At 38.2% G+C, this 13,141-nt stretch overlaps 3 protein-coding genes across 3 annotated transcripts; all 3 read right to left on the bottom strand.

Annotated features, from left to right (window-relative positions):
• Window positions 1-609: 609 nt before the first annotated feature.
• LOC111790380 lies at window positions 610-1,314 on the bottom strand. The gene has a single exon (XM_023671265.1). The coding sequence runs from the start codon at window positions 1,205-1,207 to the stop codon at window positions 752-754; it is 456 nt and encodes a 151-aa protein (XP_023527033.1). The 5' UTR covers window positions 1,208-1,314; the 3' UTR covers window positions 610-751.
• Window positions 1,315-2,509: 1,195 nt separating this feature from the next.
• On the bottom strand, window positions 2,510-3,848 carry LOC111790369. Its single transcript, XM_023671253.1, has 4 exons — window positions 3,767-3,848; window positions 3,524-3,685; window positions 3,134-3,284; window positions 2,510-3,064 (listed from the first exon to the last, which is right to left on the bottom strand). The coding sequence occupies exons 1-4, from the start codon at window positions 3,818-3,820 to the stop codon at window positions 2,580-2,582; spliced, it is 852 nt and encodes a 283-aa protein (XP_023527021.1). The 5' UTR covers window positions 3,821-3,848; the 3' UTR covers window positions 2,510-2,579.
• Window positions 3,849-7,024: 3,176 nt separating this feature from the next.
• On the bottom strand, window positions 7,025-9,996 carry LOC111790388 (pollen receptor-like kinase 4). The gene is made up of 2 exons (XM_023671274.1): window positions 8,805-9,996; window positions 7,025-8,540 (listed from the first exon to the last, which is right to left on the bottom strand). Exons 1-2 carry the CDS (start codon window positions 9,520-9,522, stop codon window positions 7,279-7,281), a joined length of 1,980 nt encoding a protein of 659 aa, XP_023527042.1. The 5' UTR covers window positions 9,523-9,996; the 3' UTR covers window positions 7,025-7,278.
• Window positions 9,997-13,141: the final 3,145 nt, after the last annotated feature.

The following is a 13,141-nucleotide window of genomic DNA, read 5'->3' as shown; positions in this document are numbered from 1 at the left end:
GACACAGGGGACTTTATCCTTAGTGACTCGTTAATGGTCTATACAGCCCCATCTTGGTTTACTTTAGACATCCCCTGTACTACCCTTTCCAATCACTCTAGCTAGCTCCCGGCTTACCATCCAGAAAGCAGGAGCCTCTAAAACACATATGTGACAAGCCATGAGCCTTGTTTACCTAAATTATAGCTCAAATATCCCTCTTTTCAAACTAAAACAGAGGTTTTCCTATAGGCCAGTGAATACCTTTCTTGTATAGCCAGTTTATCTCCCTGCAAACATCAACAGGCAACTCCTAGCAGCTAGCACATATATCAGCATGCATCAAACAACATATTAAGGTGATACCTCTTCATATGCACAAGAACTCACAGAGATATTCAGATAGAGTTGGCCACCATCAGAGCAGTATTTGAGCTGGAATATAAAAACATTTACACTTAATTAAGATAGTAACCTGCCTGGATGTCCTTGTTCAAGATTTCTAAAGCATTGCCAGCCTTCCTCACTTTCCCCTGCAAAAGAGAACAGCGTCATCTGGAAGAGATAATGTTTGATTTCGACGTTCTTTTCGTTTACCTATATTGATTTGTAATGGATGAGAAAGAATCCTTGATGGAAATCGAAAATCAATAATCAAATATTAGCATTTTCTGAGTATCTAACCATAATCGATCGGAAAACAACCAGAAAAATCCCGACTAACTAAAAGGAAAACAAAATCACAAAAGTGAAGAACGACGTTCGTTCCAATTCAAGAAGAATGCTTAGTGAATTTACTAACAGAGCTCCAAATATTGGCGAGAGCCCCAAAAACATGGGGCATCACGGCGCCAATTCCATTCAAAACAGATCCAGAAGCCAAGCCTAGGGCAAAAGTCTGGGCATAGCCGGGCTTGGAGTCCAACTTTAGGTCGAGAATGGCAAGACGGGTATTAGTGGCGTCGATCTTCCTTGAGGTATCCACCAGGAGCTTGTCCTTCTTGCCTCTGCCGGAGGAGATGATCCTTACAAGAGCATTTTGAAGGTCTTCGATCACCTTGATTGAAGCATCGTGAGAAGTGAGGCCTTGGGATTCGTAGTGGGATACGAGTTCCTGTGGGGAAGGAAGCTTTCTTCTTTGGGCTCCTCCTGAAGACGCCATGGGAGTTGCAGTATTGTTGTCTTGGTGGAGGGAATTTTGGGTCGCCGGTGAATTTGAATCCGCCATTGCAGCTGGAAACTGGGACGACAACGAAGAAGCTCTTCCGATTTTGAGATAATGGCTACCGAAAGAAATTATAAAAACAGAAAAAATGGGGAAACATCCCACGACAAAGGATAACCTACACTACACTATTTAATCGGGATTTTAATTTTAGGTTAAATTAATAAAAATAACATTAAAATTTTCTATTTCATTTAAATAAATAAATATATATATATATATATATATATATATATATATATATATATATTAACTTTCAGAGGTTTAAATAAATCTTAAATTTTCGAAAAAAAAGTTTAAAAGTATTCTTAAATTTTTTTATTATTTTATTTCAAAAATGTCTTTTAAAAGTTCAAAAATATCCTTTATATAATAAATTTTAACACCAAAATATATAATTTATTTTCAGTTTTTTTCGAACATTTTAAAAAATTTTAAAAAAATTATCTATTTGAAAAGTATATAAAATGATTTTATGTCTAACCAAAATTTAATTTTTTTAAAGGTCGAACGACAGTTTAACTCTATTTTTATTATTTATTTATTTATTTATTTTTACCCGAGAACATAAGCAAAGTGAGCTGGTGGTCATCAAATGATTTTGTCGGAAAAATTATAATTCTATATTATCAATATTATACATATTTTTCCTTTTTGCTAAATAATAAAAAACAGCATCCTGAATTTAAATTCAATAACAACTTTCAAAATAATAATAATAATAATAATAATAATACCTTTAAATATCTTCATAATTTAGTATTATTATTTTTAATTATTTTTTATTAGTATTCCAGTGACCTATATACCTCACGACCTCATGTATTTATAAATGTGTATAATTAAGAATTATATTTGTAACAAACTATAATTATAGATATCATAAATTTGATAACAAATCAAGAAATCATAGATTTTTATAGATTCATGTAAATAAGTAATTTGATAACAAACCAAGAAATCATAGATTGTATCGATTCATGTAAATAAGTAAATCAGTAAATTATACAGATATGATCTATTCTACTACACTAGACCCAAGTGCCCTCGAGAAGAGATCCAAGTGCCCTTGAGAAGAGGCGGAGTCGAGGCCGTCTCGCCAAAAGTCTTCACTAAATCACATTCATGGGCACTGTGATCCGTATGAATCACAACCTCATATAATGAAAATTATATTTATAATAAATCATCATGAAATAAATCTAATCATAGACGTAGTAACAAACCAAGAAATCATAGCTTCTTCTTGTTCATACGGGTTCATAGTAAAAGATTATTCATAGTAAACTAGATTATTACAGATATGATCTATTTTACTAGACCCACACCCACAGTAGATTATTAGAGATATGATTTATTCTAGTACCTTACTACACTATACCCAAGTGCCCTTGAGAAGAGGCTGGGTCGAGGTCGTCTCGCCAAACGTCTTCACCAAATCACATTCATGGGGCGCAGCGGTGAGCTCCAACCCCAGCTCCTGTTCTATATCATCCGAGGCGGATATGAGCAAGAACTCGCACCCTTCAAAATTCAAGTAGTCCGGCGGGTCTGCCGGGTGAAACCGCGTATGCCCAAACTCCCCTTGCAGGTGGGCTGGGAATTGAGCCCTTCGTTTGTTGCGAGAACCATCCCCCTCTACATCTGGGTTCTTTATCATTATCAGAAACGAGCCCTCCCTTTGAATGTTAAACGAGTTTTGAGGCTCGTTTTCCTCATCCTCTGAGGGAAACTCCAGCTTGTAGATCAAATGTGTGTGTGTGTCTGCTTTATTATGCCTTACTAACCGGTAAATGCCTTCGCCTACAGCTCTTGCAGCCGAAATGTGTCGATGTCCTCTCGTCCAAGTCTCGTATTCCCCTGCTACACATTGGAAGTGCTGAGATTTAAGAAGAGAATTGCTGAAGTGATTCGATTCCGAGTTTTTACCTTCTTGGAGGGCGGCCTTGACGTCTTGGACATTGGTTGTCACCATATCTACGAATCCCCAGTATGGTCGACGCTTTTGGGCTGGGTTTGGCAGCCTTTTTCGACCCATGATCATGAACCGCAACAGGGGTTGCTTTTCAATGTTCACTTCCTAGGTAAATAGGTAAGGGTAACAAAAAGTTACTAAACATAATTATATTAGTTAAAAAAAAAAATGATTTAAGAATTTTAGGAATAAATTTAGAAAAATGATTTACACCAACAATTTAGAAAAATAATTATTTTTATTTTTTTTTTGGTGTTGTCGTGTCAAGTGGTATGAAAAGGTGGTTCCAAAAAGCATATTCCAAAAAGGGTGAAAAAAGGGGAGATTTGGGTTAATGAATGAACCTGGGTGCGGCTGGTACTCGCATTAGGGAGTTGTTTCTCCTCCACCGCCCTCTCCCCCGACTCCGGACGCAGAATAATGTAGAAGCGCTGCACGTGGTCAGGGCCATGGACCTCTTGCTTTCCAACTTTAGGTCTGTAGAAGAAGAATATTTCTCCTCTCTCCTGTATTATTCCATACCTCAAAGCGTTACGCCGTTTCCGTATGGGGTTATAAACTATGAAGTTACAACACAAAACGCGCACCTGGATTTCAACTCCTGCTTCGGCTTTCGTCTTTGATTCTTCGCCCTCTCCCATCCCTGCTTTCTTCAGCTTGTTAAGCTGCCGGTGGACTCCTTTTTAATCTTTATGGTATTTCTCCCAACCTCAGGCATGATCACGCGACACGATCACTGCCACTGCACAAGCTTCCTTGGCTGCCACGTTTCCACGCCCCCTGCCAACTGGAACCACAACAAAATTTCACCTCTTTCTTTTTTTTTTTAATTTTTTTTTTTTTTTAAACGGTAACACGATATTTAGTAATAAATTATATTTTATATTTTAAGGAGTGAAATATCTAATATTTGTCTTATTATCAGAGGTATCTTTCCATTTGTTATTTCCATTTTGATAACTTTCATACCATTTATGTACGGTGGATTAATCATCAAACATTCTTAGTAAAAAAAAAAAAAAAAAAAAAACTAAAATCCAATGTTCTCAAATTTTAATTTAATTTTTTGTTTAAGGTTTTAATTTCGTTTCTCCTCATAACTCAAGTCCTCGACAAGGGCTCATAGTCTATCACGTGAATGTAGTCTGTTATATATTTTCTAAGCATTGACACGTGAAATGTCACTTGAGAGGGAGGATGATAGGGTTAGCCTATGTGCTTGTGTTTCAATTCGGTTTAGGATTTTGAAGGGTCTGATGAATCGAGGACTTAACTTGCCATTGTGCCTGCATCTCAAGACACCTTTCATTAAGGCCACTCTCAGGAATATCATGTCTCTTACTTCATACTCCAGACTCTTACGCCTTATATATCAATGTAACTCTTATGTTTGTTTTGAGCTGTGTGCATTATTGTCCTAATCTTTTGTATGGCATCATTGGTAATTCGAACTAACTCAAGTCTCATTAGTTCTTGTTCACCCACTTCATCCGAGTACTACAGGGACCTATACGGCTTTCTTTTAGTGCTTCAAACGATATCATTCTAATAGTTGCTTGAAAACTACTGTTGTATGTGAGTTTCATCAGATGCAATTTGGAGTCTCTGCTCCCATTAAAATCCAATACGCATGGCGCAACATATCTTCTAGAATTTGGTTCAAATGTTTTATCAGACCGTCTGTTTGGGAGTAGAAAGAAATACTAAAATCTAGCAAGTACCTAACGCTTTCTAGAGTCTGCGCCAAAATGCTGACCTAAAGCGTGGGTCTCGATCTGACGCTATCGACACTAGAACCCCATACAGTATTACAATCTCTTTCACATGGACCCAATTATCCACTATATACCTATCGACAATCACTTAGATTATTGTATATTCCTTTAGTGTTTTAGGTAGGCCTACGATGAAGTCCATAACAATATTTTCTCACTTCCATTCCAGTATACTCTAGGGCTACAATAATCTTGTCATCCTCTGTCTAGGAATTTACTTATTGGCACCCCAAACACTTACTCACGAATTCTTCTATGTTCTTTTCATACTTCGGCATCAGAAGTGTTGTTTCAAATCTTGATACATCTTAGTACCTTTTGGATGCATAAAGAATGACGAGTTGTGAGCCTCAGTCAATATTTTGTTCCTTAGCTCTTCCACTGCTGGAACACACAATCGTCATTGACATAACAGTCTGTAATCTAATGATTTTGAGAAACTGTCCCCTAGACCCGCTGTTAACTAACTCAAAATCTTATATAGACTAGGGTTCTTTTGTTGAGATTCAATAATCCTCTGTCAAAGTGTGGGTTGGATCGTGAGTCTGCCATTTGAGCTACCACTCCTTCAGTTACTACGACTATCTTAGCTCATTTGAAGTCCGCGTGCATTCGTGACTCTCCGGTAATGAGGGTTGATGAGTGTGCTATTTTCTAGCTTAGAGCATCGACAACCACATTGGCTTTTCCAGGGTGGTACTGAATGTTTATGTCGTAATCGTTCACCAACTCTAATCACCTTCGTTGTCTCATGTTCAGTTCTTTATGGGAGAAGAAATACTTTAAGCTGTTGTGATCGGTATAAATCTGAGTATTTTCTCCATATAGGTAGTGTAGCCAAATTTTAAGTGCAAACACCACCACACCCAGCTCTAAGTTGTGCGTAGGGTAGTTCTTCTCATAGTCCTTCAACTGATGGGACGTATATGCGACAACCTTACCATGCTGCATTAGTACGCATCATAGTCCCTTCTTTGAGATTTCATTATATATCACATATGATTTTGAGCTCTCTGGCACTCTAAGCACTGGAGCTGATACTAAACTTTGTTTTAGGTCCTAAAAACTTACCTCACATGCGTCGCTCCATACAAATGAAGCACCCTTCTTCATTAACTGTGTGAGTGGCGAGACTATTCTAGTAAAGTCTTGTACAAATCACCACTAATATCCTGCTAACCCTAGAAAATTAGACTTCAGTAACTGTGGTTAAGCGATCTCACTTAGTGACCACTTCAATTTTAGTGGGGTTTACTGAAATTCCATCTTTTGACCCATGTGTCCTAAAAATGAGACTTGTCGTAACCAAAATTTGCACTTGAAAATTTTTGAAAAATTTAGCGTACAACTTGGTTTCTCTCCAAATGGTTAGAACCAATTAAAGATGATGTTGGTGTTCTTGATCCGTCTTTGAGTACACTAAGATGTCGTCTATAAACACGATGAGAAACGTGTCGACGAATCTTTGATCATCCCTTCATAGTAATATATTCATAATATACATCATGAAGAGGAGCATAGTAAATCAATTTGAGTTATTTATTTCATCTGTGTTTGTGTTTAGTTAATAATGAGTACTTAGATTGAATTTTATTATAATATAATTAATTCAATAATATTTAAATAAATAAATGCTATGAAAAAGTTATTAATTGGAAGATATTTAGTAAAGATATGATAGATATTTGGTAGTTGTTGATTCAGTGTGGGATGTTGAGCGATTGTTGATCCAGTGTGCGTGTTGTGTGCGATGTTGAGCGATTGTTGATCCTTGTTGAGCGATCTCCTAACAATTGGTATAAGAGCTAACAACTGATATCAATCCTAAACCTATATCTCCATGGATTTGCAAGCTGAAACGATGTAATTAAACAAAAATAAAAGAGATCCGAAGTTGGGCATTAGTTTAATTTAGTGTATGTGGTAATAATTATATGATGCAGAATTGATAATGAATAGATGAAGAAGATTGGAAGGACGTGCCAACAAAAGCGGTGAACTCTAATTTTACAAAACTCATACCGAATTCCTGTATTACATATTAATCAACAACCTGACTTCAAACAAAATATAAAACGCTCGCGGCGGGCGAGCGAGAGAGAGAGACAGAGAGAGAGACAGAGGGAGAGAGAGAGTGAAGAGAGTAAATTTAATCTGTTCATTGTGTAGGTCCTTGAAATTAAACATGATAAGGAAGGCTGGAATTGAGTTGAGATCTGGATCCAAGCTGTCAGCGACGGCGCCGGTGGCTATCTGTAGAATATAAAGATGGTACGGTATACTGAAATCAAATCGAAAGCGGATTGTGAAGGTAAATGGATGGATCAAACAGGCATTTGAGAGTTGCGAGATGTGGAAGCGAAGTTATCTCCATCGTTATCGCTCAAATCAGCGTCGTTCAGATCTTCAATTTGGGCCACTACCTGATTCAAATCCAGCCTTCTCTCCACGTCTTCCTCGCAGCAACTCAACGCAATCTTCAGCATCTTCAGCAGCTCGCCTTTGTTGCTCTCCCTAGCTCGCCCTAGCTCTGCATCGAACACTAGCGACGTTTTCTTTTCCTTGATCATGTTGTTTACCCAAGTGGCTAGGTCTGATTTCGTGTCGTGATTTCGTGTCAGGTAGTTCTCTGGGAACCTACCTGTTAGCATTTCCAGTATCAGAATTCCGAAGCTCCATACGTCAGTTTTCTTGCTTATACGGCCGAGATGAGCGTATTCGGGTGATTTGTAAGCCATCATTAATGTCTGTCCATGCTCTACATTAGCCACAGGGATTAGCCCGTAATCCGTAAGCAGAGGCTCTAACGACTCGTCTAGCAGCACATTTGATGATTTCAGATGTCCGTGTGGTGCTACTATGCTTGGCAGCGATGTGTAGAGGTACGACATTCCTCTTGCTATTCCTCTGATTATCTTCAATCTTGTAGCCCAATCAATCCCTGGCTCCTCCAGGTTGTGGTTGCCGTGCAGATGGCTCGCCAAACTCCCTTCATCTACAAAATCCGAAATCAAGAGCTTCTCTTCTTTTCTGTAGTAATAAGCAACCAAGGGGAGTAGATTTGGATGCGTCAACCGGCCGAGGCGTCTCATGTGTTCATGAAACTCTTCTCTCCCTACGTTGTTCATATGCTTGTATCGCTTAACAACCACGGCGTTACAGAGTATTGTTGCTTTGTAGGAAGAGCCGAATGAGCCACTGCCCAGGATTTCGGCGGATGCTCTGAGGAGGTCTTGTAAGTCGAATTTCTCCCTGTCGTCTCTCACAAATAATAGCTTCCCATGTTCTGCGCCTCTTTTAGCCTGCGCTACGGACGACTCCGTCGATCTGTATCCATCGCCAACCACCGCCGTGGTTGGCTTAGAACTCATGTATTTGTTCTGATCCTCTTCTATAACGCCGGGATTCCCCTTCCCTAATTGCAAGGCGGGCTGCCTCCTTAAATTCATTATGATGAAAATTGCAGCTATTACTGCTAATGTTACCCCCAAAATTATGACTATCACTGCGATTTTGAGTAGCCCTGCTGATGAAATTAGGGCTCTCTCGCATTCTGGAAATGGATCCCCACACAGATCACGGTTACCTGTAATGCAATACCATTCATTACAAAAGACATATATGAAGAGGTGTAATTAGTTTCAACTTATAAACCCAAAACCCATGATCATTCTTTAGCCTCCCTTGAGATCTATGGAGCTCTCGAACAGCCTCCTCTCAATCGAGGCTCGACTCCTTCTCTAGAGTCCTTGAACAAAGTACATTCTTTGTTCGACAACTTTTTTTTGAGGATTCTATTGACATGACATGGGTAAGTGAAGGACATGAGAGGTTGAATTAGAGCGGTTACCTGCAAAGGAGGAAGGATCCATGTGGCTTAAGCTACGAGGAATTGGGCCTTCCAATTCATTGTTGGAAACATTAAGTTTCTTCAAAGAAGGCATTTCAAGACGGGGGACTTGGCCTCTGAATTTGTTTCCATCAAGTCTCAATTCCATAAGCCTAGACAGGGAAGCGAGAGATGAGGGAATTTGGCCGTTGAATTCATTATTGGTCAAAAACACTTTCTTCAAAAATTTCATACCCGTGAAGGCATCGTCCGGGATTGCACCAGAAAAATGGTTATAGGAAAGATAAACGGAGCGTAGATTGCGTAGTTTGCCAATAACAGAAGGCCAAGGCCCAACCAAGGTATTGTTCATGAAGCTCAGGGTGCGCATACGAGACAGATAAACCAAGGGATCCACATTAACCTCCCCCTTAAGCCCCATATTCTCAAGCCGCAGCCCTCTAACATGGCCATTCAAACACAGCACGCCCGCCCAATTGGGCTTGTTGTTGTTGCAAGGAGGGACCTTGGGGTTCCAATCTCTAAGAGCCCTGGCCGAGGTCAAAGAGCGCTTGAATTCAAGCAGAGTTTCGGTGTCGGATGGGGCAGACAAGACGAGCACTAACGACGAGGACGAGAGGTAGAGGAAGAGGTAGAGAAAGAGGAAGAGGGAAGAAGCGGCGCTGATAGTTGGGGCCGGTGCGCGCATAAGCCCCGCCACGCGCACGCCCGTTGGCATTGGCCTTCAAGACTCTAAACCACCAATGTGGGGCACAATTAGCATATACACTCAACTACACCTTGGTGGAGAAGGCATGGGAAGCTAGGAAGTCCCTTAAATGTGGAGAGTCTCTCTCTTTTAATTTGCGGAAGTTTAATTAACTGACTTTGCATGCGAGCTTGGAGGAAGGATATGGAAAAGATTGGCTTTCAAACAAAAGAAGGTTGGAGGGAATTGAAAGGGTTGGCTTAAATTCTACCCCCTCCTCCCTTCCACAACCTCTTCCCATGGGGAGATATCCAAGGCCAGCCTTTAAATTTTTTAGGATCTACCCAATTTCTGTTGCCTCTTACTATTATTCTATTTTCTTTCCCTTTTTTTTTTTTTCCTATCAATATTAGTATTTATCTATGTATTAATTGGTGGTCAATTTTTCTCCAAAACAAACATGTTTGTAGTTAACTAACCATACTTGGTTTAGTTAATTTTATTTATTATGCCATGAATATGTACCTAAACCTCTTAAGGAATTTGAAGTATTATGTGCATCATCTTATTTGAACTCTGATTTTTAATGTGGGATCTCGGGCATGTTGTATGTCATATGAACAAAGGTTACTTCTTCCATATGTCGTGTACAGATGTGTACACCACGATATTATTCACGTTTCTTTTTGTTTGTTTGTTAGCTTTTGGCAACGTGAGCGTGCACTAGCTCATAGTTAAGCCTAGGGGTACGTTAACAACCCACCTAATGGGTTTATATGTGTTTGCATGAACTGTGTCTAAATAAATACTATGCATCTTATCCTACCTGAAAAAGAAAGTTGAGCTCATGGAATATTCATGAAAAAGTAGGTTCCACCCGTCATGATACATATTGTATGTGGATGTATCTTCTATCTAACAGTGGAGCTATTTACTGAGTATTTGTAAATACTTATCTATGTTAAATACTTATCTATGTTTAACATTTTTCTAGGAAAAGGCAAGGGACTTAGGGCCTAGGTAACTCTTAACTCTGCTTTTGGGCATGGGTGTGTGGTAAACTTACTTGACTTGATTCATGACCTTAAGACAGCAAGTGTAGGTTCTTACTAACACGCATATGAACTTTCTCCCACCAGACAGCGAAGGTGTGGCCATAGCTTGCCTGCTTATAATGACTCTAAATTTTCTACTTAATCTAGGGTCGCTACCATATATATATCATGAACATTAAATGCGAAAATACTTCATTTAAACTTCTTCATAACATAAATTTTATCTTAAACCACAACCATGAATTTATGTATTTGAAAACATCTTTAAAACCGAGCAACAATAAACTAAATGAAATAAATAAACATTTAAATTTAAAACATCTTATTATCGTCTAAATCTAAGAAAATAAATGCAACTACCCTATGCATGTGTCACGGTCTCGAATTTCGATGTGTTCGCCAACCGTACGAGATGTCTTGCTTTTAGAAGTAACACGTGGCTTACGTATTTTAAGAAATACTCATTAAGTGACCCCACTATTGGGGTTAAATGTAAACACATACAATTTCATGAATGAGACCTATCATAATAGTCTATTTCTTACAGTGGCTATCCTCACGGGCAATTAGGATGTGTACTTAATTTTTCTACACATGCTTCACACGTGCGAGTGTGGACCCACCAGTCGGTTCACACATCTCCTGGGCCCCCTTTCTGGTCAAGCGAGCATTCTCCAGAAGCTGTTGATGCTAGACACCTGTTAGAAATAGCGACCGTCACGACAACATTATAATAAACATTATAAACATTTCCCTGCCTAGTAGTGTACGCGTCCGTACTTTCGTGAAGGAATATGAGTATCTCCCAATGCATGAACACACAATAATGCATGAGCTCCAACATTTTTCCATTTTCATTATTATTCAATACAACCTCGCTAGTGTCTTGTTCATATCATATCATTTCTCATATTGTTTATCATATCATTTATCGTATCTTGCATGAGAATGTCAGGGTTGTATTTCATGCTAGTTCTTCGTTTGCATGTCAATCATATCATATCGTTCATATTGTATACATATGTCATATCATAACGTTTTCGTACTTCCAGACATAACAATTCTCATCATGCACATATCATATTATATATATATACACACACACACATCATTCTCATATCCTATCATGATCACATCATTTCGTAAACACTTCGTGATCATGTTGTTCCCTAACTTATCATAGTCTTAACGTTCTTATACATATAACATGTGTATCATTTTATGAGCACAACTTAATCATATCGTTTCCCAAACGTAACCTAATCGTATCATGAATGCATCTTACTCATATCGTTTCATGAACGTTTCTTAGCCATACCGTTGCTTGAACATATCATAACCATATCGTTTTATCAATCTATGATAATCATATACATACTCTAACCATATCATTTGCTATACATAACCTAACCATATCGTTTTATGAACATATCTTGGTCATACCGTTACATGGACATTTATCACATCCTTCTCGTATCATATGTCAAACATATCATTTACACATCATACCATAAGCATTATCATACAAATCATATATCCTAACATATACATATCATATCATAGTCATAACGTTTCATATACGATTCAAAAATATCAACGATATGACATGTGCAAAACCACGGGGCACATGTCAACACACAACATTAAATATAATCATGCTGATAGTAAGACGACTTACTTGATTAGCTTAAACTGGTGTCACCAATTTGTCCTTAGTGAAAGTTCAATTTTGTCCTTTATATCCACTCATGACATCAATTTCAAATTCAATTCTCTATATTTTACAATGCATCATCTAGCCGACTTGCCTCTAGCATCCTAGTCCTAACCCTGTGTAGATATTATATCATGCATACATAAAAGCTCAATGAGGAGATAATATCCATCAATCGCTCGGAGCACAGACTGAAATATCTCATCCTCCATGCTCACACAATGAAAAGTATTAAAATCGACATGCATTGTAATTCTCATCCTAGAGACATTTTAGTAATTTTTTTTTTAATAACATACATTGCATTCTCATCCTAAGGACATTTTAGTAATTGTTTATTATATATTCCTAGGGACATTTCAGTAATTGTTTATTACTTTCAAAGTAAGTGAGCTTACTATTGGAATGCCTTGGAGCTAGGTTGAACAACGAATGGTATGGAGTATAATTAACACATACTATGTGGCTTATCTACGTGTTATTTCTTATATTATGATATGCTTATGAACTTTTCATGATGCATGTACTTCCAATGTATTGACCCATCACCCATGTATCTACTATATTCACATTAATCCCTGTGAGACACTCAGATGAATCATGTATGATAAGTATAAATGATATACCATGCATATACATATGTCTCATACGAAAATTATGTCATGAAAAGTATAGAAGTATGACGTGCATCATAATCATGTATCATGATTTAAAATGGGGGACCTCAGACATATTATGTCACGAGCACTACTTATTTTCTAGTATGTTTTGTATGGACGCGGACACCATGATATGACACACGCTTATTTCTTTCCTTTGATTTTCAATAGTATGAGTGTGTGTGCTAGCTCATAGACAGGCCTAGATGGTACATATACGA

This window comes from Cucurbita pepo, chromosome LG03 (assembly GCF_002806865.2).
Source record: "Cucurbita pepo subsp. pepo cultivar mu-cu-16 chromosome LG03, ASM280686v2, whole genome shotgun sequence".
NCBI lineage: Eukaryota > Viridiplantae > Streptophyta > Magnoliopsida > Cucurbitales > Cucurbitaceae > Cucurbita > Cucurbita pepo.
This window is presented reverse-complemented; position numbering and strand designations above follow the sequence as displayed.